Source organism: Budorcas taxicolor, chromosome 10 (assembly GCF_023091745.1).
Source record: "Budorcas taxicolor isolate Tak-1 chromosome 10, Takin1.1, whole genome shotgun sequence".
NCBI classification, from domain to species: domain Eukaryota; kingdom Metazoa; phylum Chordata; class Mammalia; order Artiodactyla; family Bovidae; genus Budorcas; species Budorcas taxicolor.
The window spans coordinates 83,193,430-83,215,398 of NC_068919.1; the positions used below are offsets into that span (position 1 = coordinate 83,193,430).

At 43.6% G+C, this 21,969-nt stretch overlaps 1 protein-coding gene across 1 annotated transcript; it reads left to right on the forward strand.

Moving 5' to 3' along the window:
- Positions 1-7,317: 7,317 nt before the first annotated feature.
- On the forward strand, positions 7,318-21,662 carry LOC128054553 (acyl-coenzyme A thioesterase 1-like). Its single transcript, XM_052647191.1, is given in 4 exon segments — positions 7,318-7,408; positions 7,411-7,767; positions 19,420-19,622; positions 21,057-21,662. Coding segments are annotated over 4 exon segments (1,257 nt in total).
- Positions 21,663-21,969: the final 307 nt, after the last annotated feature.

Consider the following 21,969-nt stretch of genomic DNA (forward strand, 5'->3'; position numbering starts at 1 on the left):
AACAAAACATATCAGCTCACTCTCTATTATGAAATCAATCATTACATTCTGCTTTCCAGTATTTTTCTAAGATTTCCAGATACACTATCATGTTTGACCCCCATATGGGGGTCTTCTGTCATGTTACACACAAGAACTGTTTATATCCAGGGAATTAACTTACTTAAGGCTATAGAACTACTTAGTGCTGAGGCCAGAACTAGAACTCTAATTATAGTTCACCACAGTGTGGCTGCTCACGGTTGAGTTCCACATTTGGAGTTAGTCAGGGTTCTGACAGTTAGAGGTTGATCTTCAGCAGCTTATCATTCACTACATCTCAGGATTCTCCTTTTCAATATTTGAAAAATATTGCCAGTGTTTTATGAACTTGTTAAATAGTGTATGTAACACAGATGGGACATTGCTAAACAGTAGCTGTTACTATACTATATATCTAATAAAATGCTAGACATCCCTGAACATTATACATTAACATTGCTTTTAGGATCACATTCAAAAGGTTGACATTTAGTATCTACTAAGGCTGAACATTCTCATTCCCTGAAAGTGAAGTGAAAGGGTTAATTGCTCAGTCATGTCCAACTCTTTGTGACCCCATGAACTGTGTAACCAGCCAGGCTGCTCTGTCCATGGAATTCTCCAGGCAAGAATACTGGAGTGGGTTGCCATTCCCTTCTCCAGGGATGAGAGGTCCCTTCTTCTCGACCCAGGGACGGAACCTGGATCTCCTGCATTACAGGCAGATTCTTTACTGATTCCTTATGACACAGCAATTCCACTCCCAGGCATCCACTCCACTGAAACACACATATATATCCATTAAAATGGACATAAGTTTATTGAATTTTCAGAGCACTAAACCTAAGAGTCCCAAACTGGGAACTACAAAATGCCCAGAGTTAGTAAAATTTGACAAATACTTCTATGATCACAAAATGGAATACTATTTGGCAGTGATAATGAGAACTCTACAACTACTCCCAACAACAGCAATGAGCAAAATCAGACAGACACTTTAGTTTGCCTTCTTTAGAAGGCACAGTGATGATTCATCACCATAAAATGCAGAGTTGGGAAAAACTAACCCTTTTTAATGGAATCAGAATAGAGTATCTTAGGGAAGGGAAAAGTGCCTGTGAAACCAAACAAAGGTTGTTTTGCCCTATGGGCAGCCACCCAACCACTGAGACCTAGGTTTGTGGCTGAGAAATTGTTCATTAACAAAGCAACCAAATGAGGAGACTGGAGAGCAAGTCTCAGATCGGTCTTCCCATAGATGAGGGCATTGGGATATTTATGGGATAGCAGTGGTGCAAGGTGGTTGGAGACAGGGAAAAGGTGAGGTAATGGATGTTCTCTGCAACCATACCTGGATCACATGCTTCTGCATATTCAAAAGTGGAGGCCCTTAGGATAAGCTGAGTTTGGATTTTCCTGGCCCTCTGACATCAAAAATGACTGGAAAAGGTCAGTTTTCATTCCAATCCCAAAGAAAGGCAATGACAACAAATGCTCAAACTACCACACAATTGCATTCATCTCACACACTAGCGAAGTAATGCTTAAAATTCTCCAAGCCAGGCTTCAACAGGACATGAATCGTGAACTTCCAGATGTTCAAGCTGGTTTTAGAAAAGGCAGAGGAGCCAGAGATCAAATTGCAAACATCTGCTGGATCATCAAAAAAGCAAGAGAGTTCTAGAAAAACATCTATTTCTGCTGTATGGATTATGCCAAATCCTTTGACTGTGTGGATCACCACAAACTGGAAAATTCTGAAAGAGATGGGAATGGCAGACCACTTGACCTGCCTCTTGAGAGATCTGTATGCAGGTCAGGAAGCAACAGTTAGAACTGGACATAGAACAACAGACTGGTTCCAAATAGGAAAAGGAGTACGTCAAAGCTGTATATTGTTACCCTGCTTATTTAACTTATATGCAGAGTACATCATGAGAAATGCTGGGCTGGAAGAAGCACAAGCTGGAATCAAGATTGCCAGGAGAAATATGAATAACCTCAGATATGCAGATGACACCACTCATGCTAGAAAGCGAAGAACTAAAGAGCCTCTTGATGAGAGTGAAAGAGGAGAGTGACAAAGTTGGCTTAAAGATCAACATTCAGAAAATGAAGATCATGGCATCTGGTCCCATCACTTCATGGCAAATAGATGGAGAAACAGTGGAAACAGTGTCAGACTTTATTTTTTGGGGCTCCAAAACCACTGAAGATGGTGACTGCAGCCATGAAGTTAAAAGATGCTTACTCCTTGGAAGGAAAGTTACGATCAACCTAGATAGCATATTAAAAAGCAGAGATGTTACTTTGCCGACAAAGGTCCATCTAGTCAAAGCTATGGTTTTTCCAGTGGTCATGTATGGATGTGAGAGTTGGACCAATCCAAAGCTGAGCACTGAAGAATTGATGCTTTTAAACTGTGGTGTTGGAGAAGACTCTTGAGAGTCGCTTGGATAGCAAGGCTATCCAAGCAGTCCATTCTGAAGGAGATCAGTCCTGCATATTTATTGGAAGGACTAATGTTGAGGTTGAAACTCCAATACTTTGGCCACCTGATATGAAGAACTGACTCATTTGAAAACACCCTGATGTTGGGAAAGATTGAAGGCGGGAGGAGAAGGGGACGACAGAGGAAGAGATGGTTGGATGGCATCACCTACTCTATGAACATGAGTTTGTGTAAACTCTGGGAATTGTGATGGACAGGGAACCTGGCGTGCTGCAGTCCATGGGGTCCCAAAGAGTCGGATATGACTGAGCGACTGAACTGAACTGAACTGATATCAAACATCCATTCATCAGACACCTACCTGTGCATGCTCAGTTTTAGGGGTGATGGTCCCAACCAGTCTGAGCCATCCCCCACTGGACAAAAGCTGCCTTCAAGTTCCTATAAAACAACTAGACCTGGGAAGATATGCAATTAGAGTGGCAGAAAAAAGAAAAAACAAGTAGAGCAGCTTAATTAGTGAAGGCAGTTTACAAGTAGACTAGTTTTAACAAGCTGTTTCCCAATCTGTTGCTCTATGAGATAAACTCAAGAACTCCTTCTAGCTATCACATTCTGTTAACACTATTGGGCCACTGCTTCACTTCATTCATTTGGAACTGAAATGAGCATGGCTTCCAGAGTGCTAGTAATGATCTTTCTGCATTCCTTCGCTCAAGTGTATACTTGGATGAATTTCCAACCTGTATGTTCTGGCTATGAAATTCATCAAAGTATATACACATAAGATGTATGCAATATTTTTAAAAGATTTTTTTTAATGTGGACCATTTTTAAAGTCTTTATTGAATCCTTTAAAATATAGTTTCTCATTATATGTTTTTGTGTTTTTTTGGCCCCAAGGTATATGGGATCTTAGCTCTTCCAATAAGGGATCAAACCTGCACCCCTTTCATTGGAAGGTAAAGTCTTAATACTGGACCACCAAAGAAGCCACTTTTTTGTATGTACCTTCAGTTCAGCTCAGTTGCTCAGTCATGTCTGACTCTTGGCTACTGCATGGACTGCAGCATGCCAGGCTCCCTGTCCATCACCAACTTCTGGAGCTTACTCAAACTCATGTCCAACGAGTCAGTGATGCCAACCATCTCATCCCTCTGTCATCCCCTTCTCTTCCCACCTTCAATCTTTCAGCATCAGGGTTTTTTCAAATGAGTCAATTCTTCATATCAGGTGGCCAAAGTATGGGAGTTTCAGCTTCAGCATCAGTCCTTCTAATGAATATTCAGGACTGATTTCCTTTAGGATGGACTGGTTGGATCTCCTTGCTGTCCAAGGGACTTTCAAGAGTCTCCTCCAACACCACAGTTCAAAAGCATCAATTCTTCAGCACTCAGCTTTGGATTGGTCCAACTCTCACATCCATACATGACTACTGGAAAAACCATAGCTTTGACTAGATGGGCCTTTGTTGGCAAAGTAATATCTCTGCTTTTTAATATGCCATCTAGTTTGGTCATAGCTTTTTTTCCAAGGAGCAAGTGTCTTTAATTTCATGGCTGCAGTTACCATCTGCAGTGATTTTGAAGCTCCCCAAAAATAAAGTCTCTCACTGTTTCCAATGTTTCCCTATCTATTTACTATGAAGTGATGGGACCAGATGCCATGATCTTAGTTTTCTGAATGTTGGAACTTTAAGCCAACTTTTTCACTCTCCTCTTTCGCTTTAATTCAAAGGTTCTGTAGTTCTTCACTTTCTCCCATAAGGGTGGTATCACCTGCGTATCTGAGGTTATTGATATTTCTCCTGGCTGTTGGGACCTGACCTGAGCCATGACAGGCTCGACAGGCCACACTAGGCCTAAGCCTCAGGTTCTTGTAAGCATGAGTCATAATTCTGGGAAGCCCCACCAAGGTCCCCGATGACACCAAGGTCCCAGATAATACCAAGGTCCCCGATGACACCAAGGTCCTCCCTGATGATGCCAAGGTTAAATCAATCACCACGATGACCCAAGGTTGAGTCAATCACCACACACCAACTATACTATTGCTGAGACAAAAGACCGCCTGTATATAAGCAGCTGTGATTCAGAGCTTGGGGCTCTCGTCAAGATTCCACTGTGCTAGATGAGACTTGGGCCCTAGCTCGAGCTAGCAATAAACCCCTTTATGCTTTTGCATTGCTGTGGACATCTTATTCTCTCAGTTTTGGGGACTCGGACACTGGGCATAACACTGGCAATCTTGATTCCAGTTTGTGCTTCATCCAGCCCAGTGTTTCTCATGATGTACTCTTCATAGAAGTTAAATAAGCAGGGTAACAATATACAGCCTTGACATACTCCTTTCCTTATTTTGAACCAGTCTGTTGTTTCATGTCCAGTTCTAGCTGTTGCTTCCTGACCTAAATACAGATTTCTCACGAGACAGGTGAGGTGGTCTGGTATTCCCATCTCTTGAAGAATTTTCCACAGTTTGTTGTGATCCAGCTTATTTAACTTATATGCAGAGTACATCATGAGAAACACTGGTCTGGAAGAAGCACAAGCTGGAATCAAGATTGCCGGGAGAAATATCAATAACCTCAGGTATGCAGGTGACACCACCCTTATGGCAGAAAGTGAAGAGGAACTAAAAAGCCTCTTGATGAAAGTGAAAGAGGAGAGGGACAAAGTTGGCTTAAAGCTCAACATTCAGAAAACGAAGATCACGGCATCTGGTCCCATCACTTCATGGCAAATAGATGGGGAAACAGTGGAAACAGTGGCAGACTTTATTTTGGGGGGCTCCAAAATCACTGCAGATGGAGATTCCAGCTATGAATTAAAAGACGCTTACTCCTTGGAAGGAAAGTTATGACCAACCTAGACAGCATATTAAAAAGCAGAGACATTACTTTGCCAACAAAGATCCATCTAGTCAAAGCTATGGTTTTTCCAGTGGTCGTGTATGGATGTGAGAGTTGGACTGTGAAGAAAGCTGAGTGCCAAAGAACTAATGCTTTTGAACTGTGGTGTTGGAGAAGACTCTTGAAAGTCCCTTGGACTGCAAGATCCAACCTGTCCATCCTAAAGGACATCAGTCCTGGGTGTTCATTGGAAGGACTGATGCTGAAACTGAAACTCCAATACTTTGGCCACCTCATGTGAAGAGTTGACTCAATGGAAAAGACCCTGATGCTGGGAATGACTGGGGGCAGGAGGAGAGGGGGATGACAGAGGATGAGATGGCTGGATGGCATCACCGACTTGATGGACATGAGTTTGGGCAAACTCTGGGAGTTGGTGATGGACAAGGAAGCCTGGCGTGCTGTAATTCATGGGGTCGCAAAGAGTCAGACACGACTAAGCGACTGAACTGAACATAGTCAAAGGCTTTGGCATAGTCAATAAAGCAGAAATAGATGTTTTTCTGGAACTCTCTTGCTTTTTCAATCATCCAACAGATGTTGGCAATTTGATCTTTGGTTCCACTGGCATTTCTAAATCCAACTTGAACATCTGGAAGTTCACAGTTCTTGTACTGTTGAAGCCTGGCTTGGAGAATTTTGAGCATTACTTTGCTAGTGTGTGAGATGAGTGCAATTGTGTGGTAGTTTGAACATTCTTTGGCATTGCCTTTCTTTGGGATTGGAATGAAAACTGACCTTTTCAAGTCCTGTGGCCACTGCTGAGTTTTCCAAATTTGCTGGCATATTGAGTGGAGCACCTTAACACCATCATCTTTTAGGATTTGAAACAGCTCAACTGGAATTCCATCTCCTCCACTCGCTTTGTTCATAGTGATGCTTCCTAAGGCCCACTTGACTTCCCATTCCAGGATGTCTGGCTCTAGGTGAGTGATCACACCATCGTGGTTATCTGGGTCATGAAGATCCTTTTTGTATAGTTCTTCTCTGTATTCTTGCCACCTTTTGTTAATATCTTCTGCTTCTATTAGGTCCATACCATTTCTGTCCTTTATTGTGCCCATCTTTGCATGAAATGTTCCCTTGATATCTCTAATTTTCTTGAAGATATCTCTAGTCTTTCCCATTCTATTGTTTTCCTCTATTTCTTCGCATTCATCACTGAGGAAGGCTTTCTTAGCTCTCCTTGCTATTCTTTGGAACTCTGCATTCAAATGGGTATATCTTTCCTTTTCTCTTTTGCCTTTAGCTTATCTTCTTTTCTCAGCTATTTGTAAGGCCTTCTCAGACAACTATTTTGCCTTTTTGCACTTCTTTTCTTGGGGATGGTCTTGATCACTGCCTCCTGTACAATGTCAGGAACCTCCATCCATAGTTCTTTAGGCACTGTCTATCAGCTCTAATCCCTGGAATCTATTTGCCTTTCCACTGTATAATGGTAAAAGCTTTGATTTAGGTCATAACCTGAATGGTCTAGTGGTTTTCCCTACTTTCTTCAATTTAAGTCTGAATTTTGCAATAAGGATGTACCTATAATTCAATGATTGTTTGTTAAAGGTGTCCTTTCCCTATTGTTGGAATTTTGCCTAAATTCACTAATCTCTGATTTCACCAACGAAGCACTTTAAGGCAGAGAAGAGGCGTCGGTGGGCGGGGAGATTCGTGTTCTGGATGCAGGACATCCCTGTGCGTCCTGTCCTGGCCCGGGTGAACGATCTGGTGCTTTTAACTTCAGACGACTCTGGCGCACAGGGTCCACAGACCTGAAGCCCCAGGACGTTCCAAAGGCGGCTCAGTCACGAAACTTAACTTGGCGCCAGATCACGCCTGATCTCGTCTTGTCTCCGAGCGCGCTCCAGTCGGCTTGAGACAAAACTCCAGCAGCCGTCCGCGCTTCCCCGTTTAGAGTACGGACCGAGGCTGTGCGTCTGGGATGACAGTGACCGTGACGCTGGAGCCGGCCGGCCGCTGCCGCTGGGACAAGCCTGCGCGCATCGCCGTGCGCGGCCCGGCGCCGAGGCAGCGCTGCGCGCGTCCCTGCGCGACGAGAAGGGCGCGCTCTTCAGGGCCCACGCGCGCTACTGCGCCGACGCCGCCGGCCTGCTGGCCCTGGAGCGCGCGCCCGCGCTGGGCGGCAGCTTCGCGGGGCTCGAGCCCATGGGGCTCTTCTGGGCTCTGGAGCCCGAGAAGGCCTTGCTGCGCCTGGTGAAGCGGGACGTGCAGACACCCTTCGCCGTGGAGCTGGAGGTGCTCGACGGTCACGAGCCCGAGGCTCAGCGACTCCTGGGCCGGGCGGTGCACGAGCGCGACTTCCTGGCGCCCGGGGTGCGGCGCGAGCCGGTGCGCGCGGGCCGGGTGCGCGGCACGCTCTTCCTGCCGCCAGGTGAGCCGTCAGTATCGCTAACTGTTGATCTGTCCCTGTGTGAGAGCAAGGCAATAAGTAGGTAGCTCCCAGCATTCCAAAAGTATGTGGGGCCTGAAACTTTGCAGGAGACAGGACTGGACCTTTCGTTAGCTGTGGAGGTGATTCCGTTGTTCCGGAACAGAGGTCAGGGCAAAGAGATCACAAGGAAAGGGAGAAAAGATAGTTGTGATGAAAAAAAAATTTTTTATACGTAATTCCCAGTTTTTAAAGTTTTCTTTCCAAATCTCTCAATTTTACAACGTTGCTTCTTAACTCCCACCATATATTAAAAGATTTAAGAAAATTAGGGGCCTTTCCTGGTGGCTCAGTGGTAAAGAAGCCACCTGGGGCCACAAGTTCGATCCCTGATCGGGGAAGATCCAATATGCCTCCAGAGCAGCTGGTTCTGTGTACTACACCTATTGAGCCTGTGTTCCACAAGAGAGGCCACCACGATGAGGGGCCAGCCTACCACCGCTAGACTGCAGACCTCGCTCACCGCAACTAAAGACAAACCCACACAGCAACAAGGACCCAGCACAGTAGCCCCCCCCCCCCCAAAAAAAAGATTTAAGAAAATTAGAATGAAGGAGGAAAGCCTCTTGTTATCCACTGGGGATCTTTTGATATTGTTTAATTTGACCATTACATAAAAAACAACCAATGAAACTGTTAAAAGATGGTTATCTTCATTAAGAATCAGGCAAATGCAAAATAAAACTGATCTCAGTGGGAGGGCAGTGAGCCTTCCTGAAGAGAGATCTTAGTTCCCTGCCCAGGAACTGAACCTGGGTAACTTGGATGAAAACTGAGTCCTAACTACTAGACCACCAGGGGCTAGAGGCTAGAAGCAAAGTGGCCCTCCCTCGCTCTTGCCACTGTTTGAAAGCAAGAATGTTTCAAGGAGACAAAAACTGTAAAAACAGGTACAAAGGTTATTAGAAACACAGCACAAAGTATGGGAGAGTACAGGGAGAAACAAGATTGTTTATTTAAGACAGAATCAAGGCAGAAATGCACACTCAAAGAGGAGTGTGGGAATCCTGAGTGAGGTGCTGCTGCTGCTGCTGCTGCTAAGTCACTTCAGTTGTGTCTGACTCTGTGCGACCCCATAGACGGCAGCCCACCAGGCTCCCCCGTCCCTGGGATTCTCCAGGCAAGAACACTGGAGTGGGTTGCCATTTCCTTCTCCAATGCATGAAAGTGAAAGCGAAGTTGTGTCCGACCCTTGGCGATCCCATGGACTGCAGCCCACCAGGCACACTAAGTCAAAAACTAGGCAGAAATGTACACCTGGAGAGAATCGGTATCGGCGTCCTCTCTAAAGAGGAAGAGCGCAGTGAGTCAGAAGTCAGAAGCTCAGTAGAGATACACACCAGGAGAGGAATGTAGACGTCCTGAGTAAGGAGAAGCACAGTAAGTTAGAAATTAGGTAGAGATACACACCCAGAGAAAAAAGGGTATGGGCATCCTGAGTGAGGAGCATAGTATAGAGCTGATGTAAATCACATATGTAGGACAGTCCTTCCTGTTCATTGTTTCCCTTTGGTCAATTATCTTGTTTATTTCTTTACACTTGACTGGTCCTTGGACTCTCTGTAAGATGTGTGTGCAACTTTTTTCTAATGGATCCCACCGTAGAGGTCTGTGGGTGCATGTCCACACTTATTATGAGGAACCCTCCCTTTTGGACCCCTAATAAGAGATCAAATTGTCAACATCCGCTGGATCATCGAAAAGGCAAGAGGAGAGTTCCAGAAAAACATCTATTTCTGCTTTATTGACTATGGCAAAGCCTTTGATGGTGTGGATCACAAGAAACTGTGGAAAATTCTGAAAGAGATGGGAATACCAGACCACCTGATCTGCCTCTTGAGAAACCTATATGCAGGTCAGGAAGCAACAGTTAGAACTGGACATGGAACAACAGACTGGTTCCAAATAGGAAAAGGAGTATGTCAAGGCTGTATATTGTCACCCTGCTTATTTAACTTATATGCAGAGTACATCATGAGAAATGCTGGGCTGGAAGAAGCACAAGATGGAATCAAGAATGCTGGGAGAAACATCAATAACCTCAGATATGCAGATGACACCACCCTTATGGCAGAAAGTGAAGAGGAACTAAAAAGCCTCTTGATGAAAGTGAAAGAGGAGAGTGAAAAAGTTGGCTTAAAGCTCAACATTCAGAAAACGAAGATCATGGCATCTGGTCCCATCACTTCATGGCAAATAGATGGGGAAACAGTGGAAACAGTGGCAGACTTTATTTTGGGGGGGCTCCAAAATCACTGCAGATGGTGATTGTAGCCATGAAATTAAAAGATGCTTACTCCTTGGAAGGAAAGTTACAACCAACCGAGACAGCACATTCAAAAGCAGAGACATTACTTTGCCAACAAAGATCCATCTAGTCAAGGCTATGGTTTTTCTAGTGGTCGTGTATGTATGTGAGAGTTGGACCGTGAAGAAAGCTGAGAGCCAAAGAATTGATACTTTTGAACCGTAGTGTTGGAGAAGACTCTTGAGAGTCCCTTGGACTGCAAGAAGATCCAACCAGTCCATCCTAAAGGACATCAGTCCTGGTGTTCATTGGAAGGACTGATGCTAAAGCTGAAACTCCAATACTTTGGTCACCTCATGTGAAGAGTTGACTCATTGGAAAAGACCCTGATGCTGGGAGTGACTGGGGGCAGGAGGAGAAGGGAATGACAGAGGATGAGATGGCTGGATGGCATCACCAACTCGATGGACATGAGTTTGAGTAAACTCCGGGAGTTGGTGATGGACAAGGAGGCCTGGCGTGCTGCAATTCATGGGGTCGCAAAGAGTCTGACATGAGTGAATGACTGAACTGAACTGAACTGAAGCCTTCCTGTGCATGTACAGACAGGGAAGTCTTCCTTGACCTCAAGTGTGGGCGTTTTATCTCTTTGCTTTAGTAGAACTCAGCTTTTGCCACTTGCTTTGTCTGTGGAGTGTCTGGTGAGAACAAAGCTCGAATTTTACTCCACTTGACTTACACCAGGTGTCTAGTCCAGAGACCCTCTGTCTCCTACCTCAGAACTGCACACTACATTTCACACCCTCATAATTTAGAAGTCTAACATTACCAATGTTTGACCAGTATGTGGAAGAAAAGGAACTTCCATATACTGGTAAGAGAAATACAGTTATTCATCTACTCTGGAAAAAATTGCTTTTACTTAGTAAGTTGACTATGTCATTCTACTCCTGGTACACCAGTAGGGATTTATGTTTCTAAGAGCAAATTCAACAGAAACAGCCCAAATGTCCATCAATAATAAAACCGATGCATAAATTGAGATATATTTACAGCACAAAAGTGACTGAACTAGAGTCACAGGAACCAACAGGATGAACCTCACAAACAGTGTTGAATGAAACATCAAGTTCCCGAAGAACACATTCAGTAGCATTACATTCAGATAACATTTTTTAAAAGAGCAAACCAAACAAAATGCCATTTAAAATGTGCTTCCAAGAGGTAAGACTGTAAAAAAATCAACAGACTGATCAATTTAGAATAGTGGAAAGTGAGGGAAGAGAAACAGGAACTCACAGGGCTTTGATGGTTAGAACTGAATTATTTCTTAAAGTTCTGGGCATAAACTACTTGCTTTATAATTATTCCTTAAAAATTGCACATTATATACAAACTTTTATGTAAATAATGAAAATGTGAAATAACTAGAAGCATACACAGTAGGTAGCTTTTTGAGTCTAGCATAACACACTTGAGATTCATTTGTGTTCCTCCATGCATTTGCCAGTTCCTTCTTGTCTCTTACAAGTTTCCATTGTATGGATGTGCCACAGTTTGTTAATTCATTAGCCAGGTGGAGTTTTGAGTTTGAGTTTGAGTTTTGAGTCTTTGGAGATTATGAATAAAGTCAATGCAAACACTTGAATCCATGTTTCTGTGTGAACACAAGCTTTCATTTTTGGGGGTAAATACCTGGAAGTGAGATTACTGGGTCATAACCTAAGTGTATGTTTAAATTTATAAGAACTTGGTCGGCTGTTTTCCAGGGTGATTGTTTCGTTTTGCATCCTCACTGTTGCTCTTAAAAATAAAAGTTAGTTACTTGACTAGCAAAAACTGGGTTAACTCGGGAATAACAGAGAACTGTAATTTGGAAACATGCTATGGCAAAAACTGTAGGCAAGTCCAACAGATGGAGAAGGCAATGGCACCCCCACTCCAGTACTCTTGCCTGGAAAATCCCATGGAGGAAAATCCCCCGGAGGAGCCTGGTAGGTTGCAGTCCATGGGGTCGCTAAGAGTCGGACACGACTGAATGACTTCACTTTCACTTTTCACTTGCATGCATTGGAGAAGGAAATGGCAACCCACTCCAGTGTTCTTGTCTGGAGAATCCCAGGGACGGGGGAGCCTGGTGGGTTGCCGTCTCTGGGGTCACACAGAGTCAGACACGACTGAAGTGACTTAGCAAGTCCAACAGAACAAGGAGAGGAATGTTATTTTACAGAGAAAAAGAAGGAAGTCGGGAGCTGTTGTTTTGAACAAAACTCTATCAAAGAATAGAGTTTGGGGTGTCGACAATTTTTCATTGCTGAATTGCTGGGGTATTCCATTTCTTGGAGGGGAGGCAATATACATCTTTTTCTGTTGGGGCCTGTAACTGATTATTCTTTCCTGTTGATGATCCTTCTGTTGTGATCTATAAAGGACAGTTATTCCTACAATCGATGTGGAGTGGTACTGCATGGCAGTTCTCCAGTTCTGTCCTCCTGACTCCATTTTGGTGAGGTCTCCCTTTATTAATTTTCACATTTCTCCCTTTTAATTAAGATTTTTCTCCAAGAACACCACCGATCAAGAGTTAGTGGTCTTTTGTCCTTCAATGTCTGGAAGAACCTTTCCTAGCTATCATGTCCCTTGTTAGAGAGAAACTGCGCAGATTAGAAACTTACTGAGGTCACATCTGAGTAACAAGGAGGGGTAGGAGGGAGAACTTTCCAGCACTTTGCATCTATAGTCCATATTTATCAAGACCCTAAGCAATAGAGTACACCATTTGGGGTACATTGTTTTTACAAAGGTCTAGTGGACAACAAGTACAGAATCAAAAATAACAGGACAATTCCAAACTGTAGCCTGAAGGTCGCCAACTGAACAAATACTTGTCTTTGTTCAGTCGCTAAGTCATGTCTGACTCTTTTGCGACCCCATGAACTGTAGTCTGCTAGGCTCCTCTGTTTATGGGATTTCTCAGGCAAGAATACTCGAGTTGGTTGCCATTTCCTTCTCCAGGGGAATCTTCCCAACCCAGGGATCACACCTGGGTCTCCTGCATTGATTCGCAAGTGGGTTCTTTACCACTGAGCAGCTAGGGAAGCCCCAGGCACTTATTCTGATTTCAAGGGGTAAAGTTCTCCCTGTGGAAGTGAACCTAGAATCATGAATGTCTCCTGGAAGTCCCCATTTAAAACAGGCAGGAGAGCAGAATAGTGAATACAATAAGAGCACACAACATCTAAAAGAATTAACCCAGTGCATTTGGGAAGATATAGTGCAAGTATAGGAGAAGGCAGTGGCACCCCACTCCAGTACTCTTGCCTGGAAAATCCCATGGACGGAGGAGCCTGGTAGGCTGCAGTCCATGGGGTCGCTAGGAGTCGGACACGACTGAGCAACTTCACTTTCACTTTTCACTTTCATGCGCTGGAGAAGGAAATGGCAACCCCCTCCAGTGTTCTTGCCTGGAGAATCCCAGGGATGGGGGCTCCTGGTGGGCTGCCGTCTATGGGGTCGCACAGAGTCGGACACGACTGAAGTGACTTAGCAGCAGCAGCAGTGCAGGTATAAACACAAAGCAATAGCTAATGAACCCTCATAAAGACAGCAAAACTTCAAAGATATTTTAAAAACAGTAATGTAATCTCAAAAGAACTCTTTGGAAACAAATATGTTATCAGTAAGTAATATGGTATGTAAGGTTGCAAGTTCAGTTATCCTGAATTCGGATAAGAATCCAGTCGGTTATCAGTCCAAATAAAAAAAAGACATGTGAATCTTGAACTTTTTAATAGTCTTGTCCCTGACATTTTGGCAAAGATGTCTGGTCAGTGTTATCTGCCTCGGTTCTGGGGAGCCTTTGCTCTCAGGTCATCCTCTGGTGCAAGGTTCAGTCAGGGTTTGGTGCTCTTTTGAGATGTGTCATGTGAAATGAAGAGCCTGTTCCCTGGAGTTTGGCAGCACAAGGGTTGGTTAGCAGTACCTGAAAGTGGTCTTTCCAGTGAGATTAAATGAGACTTTTTGGAGGTATCTTTTCTAGTAAATGAAATCTCTAAGGTACAAGATATGATGCTTAAGGTCTTCATCTCCTGGGAGGGTTCTGTGACAAGACTGCTCTATCAAAGCATGTTTATTTTTAATGGAAGCAACTAGGCCTTTACACTATGATGTATACTCTTTTCATCAGCTGTGAATCAAAAGATGCAGGGGTCAGGTATGTTGCATGTCTTGTGACTTTTTCAAAGGGTGAGAGTTTTTGAGTTCCAAAGGGGGTGGAACTGAAATTTAGAAGGACCAACAGCAATGCCTTTGGCCAAGGTATCTGGAGAATTTTACAAATTTTGCCAATTGAGTCTTAAAGTGCCGTTAGTTGTTTGACTTACCCTGAGGATTGAGAATAAGCATAGTGAAAGTGTTGTGAAAACAGAAGTACTTGACCAGTTAAACAGGTTCCCTGATCTCTAGGCAGTTCAAGAGGGCTTCCTCAGGAAGGGATAATCTTTTACTAACAGAATTTTAGGAATTTTCCAACAAAGGTCCATCTAGTCAAAGCTATGGTTTTTCCAGTAGTCATGTATGGATGTGAGAGTTGGACTATAAAGAAAGCTGAGCACTGAAGAATTGATGCCTTTGAACCGTGGTGTTGGAGAAGAGTCTTGAGAGTCCCTTGGACTGCAAGGAAATCAAACCAGTCAATTCTAAATGAAGCCAGTTCAGGATATTCATTAGAAGGACTGATGCTAAAGCTGAAACTCCAATACTTTGGCCACCTGATGGAAGAACTGACTCATTAGAAAAGACCCTGATGCTGGGAAAGATTGAAGGCAGGAGGAGAAGGGACGACAGAGGATGAGATGGTTGGATGGCATCACAGACTCAGTGGACATGAGTTTGAGCAAGCTCTGGCAGTTGGTGATGGGTAGGGAAGCCTGGCTTGCTGCAGCCCATGGGGTCACAAACAGTCAGACATGACTGAATAACTGAACTGAACAGAATTTTAGCTATAGAAGATGTAGTGACCTGTCTACAGGGGAAAGTTTCACTCCAGTGAGAAAAATACAAACCATGACTAAAACATTTTTAGTTTTTTGAGACAGAGAAAGCTAAATGAAATCCATTTGCAAAACTCCCGTGTTCCATCAGACAATTCAGTGGCCAGGAGTTGCGCGAACAGGTTTTCCTGGATTCTAGCTTGAGCAGGTTGGACAAGTGAGGTGCAGGCACTTTTTGTGACCTTATATTTCCCAACCGATATTTGCTTATGGATGCTATCATTTTGTCAGTAGACTAATGGTTTAATGTGTGCACAGAGGTAAGTAGTGGGAGTTTTTTAATTTCTGGTTAAGACCAGATTGTTGGCTTTTTTTAAAAGTAAAGTAGGTAGGGACTGGGCCATAAGAGAAGTATTTGGAATCCAGTTTTGACAGAACCAGAAGCAAAATGTTTTCCATAATCAGGTGCCCTAAATATCCAATTTGTATTAGAGGAACCTGCAGTTTTTTTTAGAGATTTTCTGTCCTTTGAAGGCTGAAAGTTTTAAAAGGTGGATGCTCTCTTGCCATAAAGAGTTTTACAGAGAGCAGAGAAGCAAATCATTCATGTACTGTGACAAAGTAAAGCCTGGAGAAAAGTTTATATCACCCATCACCCAAATCAGCTTTTAAGACTTGTAAAAAGTAACAGGAACTGTCTGTGAAAGCCTGGGACATTGCTGTCCAGGTGAATTGCCTTTTTTCCTACATGAAAGCAAACATGTATTTACTCACCTCATCAATTGAAATACTAAAGAATGCACTGCATAAATCAGTTATGGTGAAGAAGTTGCTTTCATTGGGACTAGATATCAGTAGTGTTTGGGGCTTAGGAACAACAAGGCGACAAAGGATAACCGTGTTTTTTTGCTCATAACTCTTGGACAAACTTCTCGCCCCATGTATTGGGTTTTCTCATAGCCTAAATGGGCTTCTCAGGTGGCACAGTGGTAAAGAACCTGCCTGCCAATGCAGGAGACCTGAGTTTGATCCCTGGGTCGGGAAGATCCCTTGGAGAAGGAGATGGCAACCCACTCCAGTATTCTTGCCTGGGAAATCCCATGGACAGAGAAGCCTGGCAGGCTGCAGTCCATGAGGTTGCAAAGAGTCAGAAGCAACTGAGCACACACAGTCTAAATAGCAGTGTTCCAGCGAGTACTACAGAGGATAATGAGGCCCTGAGAATTTTAATCCTCTATTATAGGTTTGATGCCTTGCAGGAATTCTTTATTTCTAGGATACTGATTGATTTAGGGAGAAGTTTGAATGTTGTTTGAATTCAACATTCAACATCTGTTTGAATGTTGATAGAAGTTGCATTGTGGATTCCTCTAATATCAGCTGAAGATTTTGCCTGTAAAGAGGATGATGGTAGCTATCAAATAGGGACAATTATCAGTGTCCTCCAGATTCAGCTACAGTGCCATCAAAAATGGAGCTAATGAAATATGTCAAAGCGAAAATATTAGTTGCTCAGTCATGTCCAACTCTTTGTGACTTCATGGACTATAGTTCACCAGGCTCCTCTGTTCATGGAATTCTTCAGGCAAGAATACTGGAGTAGGTTGCCATTCCCTTCTCTAGGGGATCTTCCCGACCCAGGGGTCAAATCCGCATTGCAGGCAGATTCTTTGCCATCAGACCCACCAGGAAAACCATCAGAAATTGAGTCAATAAAAGATCTCAAAGGATCACTTAATTCACTTGGTTGGCTATTGATTGGTACTGTCAGATTCCAGAATTATCTCTGTTAGAGGAGAGAGAAATTTCAGCATGATATTTTTCTAAGTCTCAGTCTAATAAATGAATAGGGGCAGAGGAACTCAGGAGAAAAGGGTGTATTCTGTCAAGGAAACAGAAAGAAATAGGTTCAGAGACAGGAACTTCTTGAGACTGATTGGAGATTCCAACTAATTGAACGATTTTAGAACTCCAAAGCAGGGGCTGCTTTACAGAAGTGGGGTTGAGTACTAGGAGTGTAGCTCTGGTGTCATTAAGGATAGAAAGAGCTTCATCCTTAATCTGGAGAAATGTTTCCACAGATGGATCAAGACAGAGGGTTGGGAAGAGCCCCTGTAGTTCCTTGAAGCCCCATCATTCGAAATTAGGACACTGGAAAGGCTGGCTAGAAGGCTGACGGCACCTTGAATGCTAAAATTCTTCAGTGTCCTGTGTCTTCCCAATAATAGGAGCAACTAGAAGGTTTGGGGCTCTATTTAGGGACCTTCATTTGCCAGAGTTGAAAATTAAGAAATCTAGTTGTCTTTCTTATCAGTTGACTCATCTACTTTGCAAGTGAACTGATGTGCCAAATTAAATCTGGAGTGGACACAGTTTCTCATTCCACCCTGCTTATTTCAGATAAACAGGAACATCCTGGCTCAGCACAAATAGAGTTAAAGGTTACCTGAGTGGATTCACCACCTGAGAGAAAACAGGATCTTCCTTTGCAAACAAATGAGAACTTGTTTGCTTTGCAAACATTCCGAGAACAATTCTAATCATCATGAACAGGTTCATCAGATTTTTGTGTGCAGGTCTGAATTTTGTTTCAATCAGTAAGTTTAGGAAAATTTACTGTAACTGCTCAGTAGAGGTTTCCAGAAAATACTCCAGCATTTGGCCAAAAGTTAGGGGTTTTTCTAAATTCTGTTTGGGCTGTTCCCATCAGGCAACCTTAATCACAAGTTTGGGTTGACCCTCACCAACAAGCAGGTGGACTAACTGATAAAAATCTAAACAACCAGGTTGGGAAGTTTGAATGAACTGTGTTAGACTCTTCAGCAAACCTGTAAGGGTTCTCGGTTACTTTAGGAAACTCTTCAACTATGACTCCCAATTCAGCCTTAGTCTAGGGAACATAAGAAATATAGGGTTTATCTGGGTGCTCGGAAGACAATTTTAGAGGCAGGTTCTGATAAGTTCGGAGGAGGAGGGAGTGGTGAGAAGTGCCAACAGAAAGAGAAATTCAGAGAGAGCACTGGACTGGGGAAACTGAGGGTATAGAGGAGACAGGCAGGGCAGCAGGGGAGGCGGCAGTGGCACTGGAGGGGGTGCCCGGGCACAGGAAGTGGCTGAAGGGAGAGGGAAAGAGGGGCCTCAGAAGCCTTTCGACACCTTCAGTTGTTCGTTTACCTCAGTTAATTTCGAAATTGTAATTTGCAGGGAAGTAATTCTAGATTGCCAGTAATGACTGGAAGCCTCAGAATGCCAATTAAACAGACGTCTAATTCAGTTTTAAGAAAAGTAAGTTTGGGGAGCTCAAATGTTCCTCATAATGTTGATGGGTGTTCTCAAATATTTTTCAGTCCATTTAATTAGAAATGGGCATGAGGAGGGACCAAAGTTTTTAAACGTAAAATCAGCCGGGGTCCCAGAAAGGAGGGGGGCATTGTCAAAGCACTTTGATGACAAGGATCCCATTAAAGATTTTTCTCTAGAGCAAAAAGAAAAATTCCTAAACAGCAGAGTTTCAACAGGCACAGCCCAGTACCTAAAGAAATCAGACCAAAGACCAAAGGAATACTCTCAGAAAGGACAAAGCCTTTAAATAGATCACAAATAAAGATTGGAGAACTCAAAATGCAGACAGTGGAGCTTGAAATCCAGGACAGACTTACCCTCAAACTCCAGGCTTAGCTAGAAAGCAGTGAGCGCATGTCTGTGGGGACGAGCACCTGTGTCCTCACCAACCTGGGAGTTTGGGGGAGACCTCTTAGGATCCCACTTCCGAGCACCAAGTAATGTTGCCCTTAAAACAGTTGTTTCACCAGAAAAAATGGGTTAATTCTAGAACAAAAACCATAGGCAAGTTCAACAAATCAAAGAAAGGAATGTTACTTTATAGAGAAAGAGGAGGAAGGTGGGCGGGGTTGCTTCCAGGAGAAGTCTATTGGAGGTAAGTGACAGTTGAGGGCAATGATGATTTCTCATTGGCTGAATTCCTGGGGTAGTCAATTTCCTGGAAGGGATGCAATGTACATCCTTTTTGTTGTTGTTGTTGGGGCCTGTGATTGATGAGTCTTTCCTGTTGATTCTTCTGTTGTGATTTGTAATTGAAAATTCTTCCTATAATTGATGTGGAGTGGTACTCATAAAAGTAGCACATGTTCTTTGCAAAAATCTGTGGGGCTTTGAGGCCCTGGGTATAGAAGGGAATGTGGGTTTAAACTATGCCACAGTCTGGACCTTTGAAGACCAGAGTTGTTTAGCATTTCTGATCATCAACAGAAAACTGTGATATCACCAAAGAGGCAAAAATGGCTTTTGACACCACAGCAAAGAGTTTCTAGTTTAACTCTGTTTTCTCTTCCCAAGAACCCGGGCCCTTTCCTGGGACTGTGGACATTTCTCCAGCTGGAGGTGGCCTTCTGGAATATTGAGCTAGTCTGCTGGCTGGGAAGGATTTTGCTGTGATGGCACTGGCTTATTGTAACTATGAAGACCTCCCCAAGGGCCTGGAGAACCTCCACCTGGAGTACTTTGAAGAAGCTGTGAACTACCTGCTTAATCACCCTCAGGTTGGAACTTCTCTAGTTTCATGTTCTACATATTAGTTCTCCTTCTGAAATGCTCTTGGTTTTCATAGAACTTGACAAATTCATGACAGCCACTATCTGCCCCCAACACATACTTAGTCACTTCTCCCAGACAGTTTCCATGCAATTAGATGTTATTGTTAGATTTCCTGCTGGTAAAAGTGTCCTAGTTGAAATTATGGAATTTTAAACTCCAGTATTTTATCATATTTCATTAAGAGCTCAACACATTGAGAACCCTCGGTTTGACCCAGGAAGTAAGAGGGGAAGTGATCATTCTCTCTAGAAGGCTGTCTCCAGTTTAAATGTTTGTGTTTTACAATCCTGTCCTCCATATGACCATCTGAGAGCAGAGTACTCACTTTTAACAAATCACCTAGTGGTAAATGACCTGGGTAGTAGGAAATGTTTCAGGGTTCAGTACATCAGAGGATTAGAACATATAGCTTGCTCAGGATATTAGAGGATTAATAGGATTGTTTATTTTATAATTCAATCAGAGCTCAAAGTAGCTGAAAGCCTTGGAGCTCCTAGAGAAGGTGATGGGGTGTAGTGGAACCAGTATAATAGTGTATTTGATAGAGAAAAGTTAAATTTGAGGTTTGATTTTGCCAGTTTCTAGTTCCTTGACCTTGGGGCTTCTGTATCATACTCTCAAAAATTGGGATCACTATAATATCCCATTCCTAGCACCTTTATAAGGAATAAATAGTTGAAATCAGTCAAGAGTGCTATTGTAGAAACCATGACCCAAAAAAATAGCTGTTGATAGGTCAATCAAAAGGCCTTTTACAGCAGAAGAATTTGGTAATTGACGAGAACAATCTTTCTGGAACGGGGCAAACTCAAACTACACTGGAGGGGACTCAGCAGAGAATTAAGACAAGAAAGTGCATAACTACAGACAAAATTTCCCACAAGTTTTGCTGTGAAAAGGAGTACAAACTAGGGCAGAGTGGATTTGAGGTCAAGGGATTGTTATTAAGGGTTTCCCGGGTGGTGCTTTTGGTAAAGAACCTGCCTGCCAATGCAGGAGATATGAGACAGGGGCTCAGTTCCTGGGTTGGGAAGATCCCTTGGAGGAGGACATGGCAACCCACTCCAGTATTCTTGCCTGGAGAGTTCCATGGACAGGGGGAGAGGAAAAGACCACTGGAGGTTTGGTGGTCAAGAAACTTCAAGGCCAGAGTATTTCGTTGTCATCCACTTGGTTGTTGAAGACACCAGGAATGGTGATGGAGAAATTGTGGAAAGCAAGGTACAACAAAAGTTTAAGTCAATATCCCACGGCTGCAAACCTTGATAACTGGGAGAGCCCAGATTCAGGCTCAGTTCCCCGACTCTCAAGTCCAGGCACTACTGGCCACACTGCACTGTTCATGGACTCATTCTCCTTTTCCCTTTGATCTTTTCCAGGTGAAGGGTCCAGGAGTTGGGCTGCTTGGGATTTCGAAAGGAGGCGAGCTCTGCCTCTCCATGGCTTCCTTCCTGAAGGGCATCTCTGCGGCCGTCATAATCAATGGCTCTGTGGCCCGTGTCGGTGGAAACTTACACTACAAAGGTGAGATTCTGCCGCCTGTGGGTTTCAACCAAAATCGAATCAAGATGACCAAAGATGGCTTTGTAGACATTGTGGAAGTCCTGAACAGCCCTTTGGAAGGACCTGACCGGAAGAGCTTCATTCCTGTGGAAAGGGCTGAGTGCCCCTTCCTGTTTCTTGTGGGTCAGGATGACCACAACTGGAAGAGTGAATTCTATGCTAACGAGGCCTCTAAGCGCTTGCAGGCCCATGGGAAGGCAAAACCCCAGGTCATCTGTTACCCAGGGACGGGGCACTACATTGAGCCTCCTTACTTCCCCCTGTGCCCGGCTTCCCTGCACACCTTGGTGGGCACTCCTGTCATCTGGGGAGGGGAGCCCAGGGCTCATGCCAGGGCCCAGGTAGATGCTTGGCAGCAGCTCCAGACTTTCTTCCATAAACACCTGGGTGGGGAAAAGGGGACAATTCCAGCCAAGCTGTGATCAAGGGACGGACAGAACAATTAGGAACAGCTGCCACAGTTAGTGTACACCAGTGTAGATTTCTTCTGTTCAATAATTACGTAGAGTTTTTCCTCTTCAGTGTTAAAGTGAACTTACCAAGAAGTTTTTTAGATTTTTATAAATTACATACATTTTCATTTGTTTGAGTGGAGAGTGATTCTACAGAAAATGAAACAAATGGCCAAAAAAACAATTGACAAGGCTTTAACTCTGAAAGGAAAAGGTGTAATACCCAGTTAATAGTACCTAGTACACAATTAGTGCTCCATAATTATTTGAATTATTA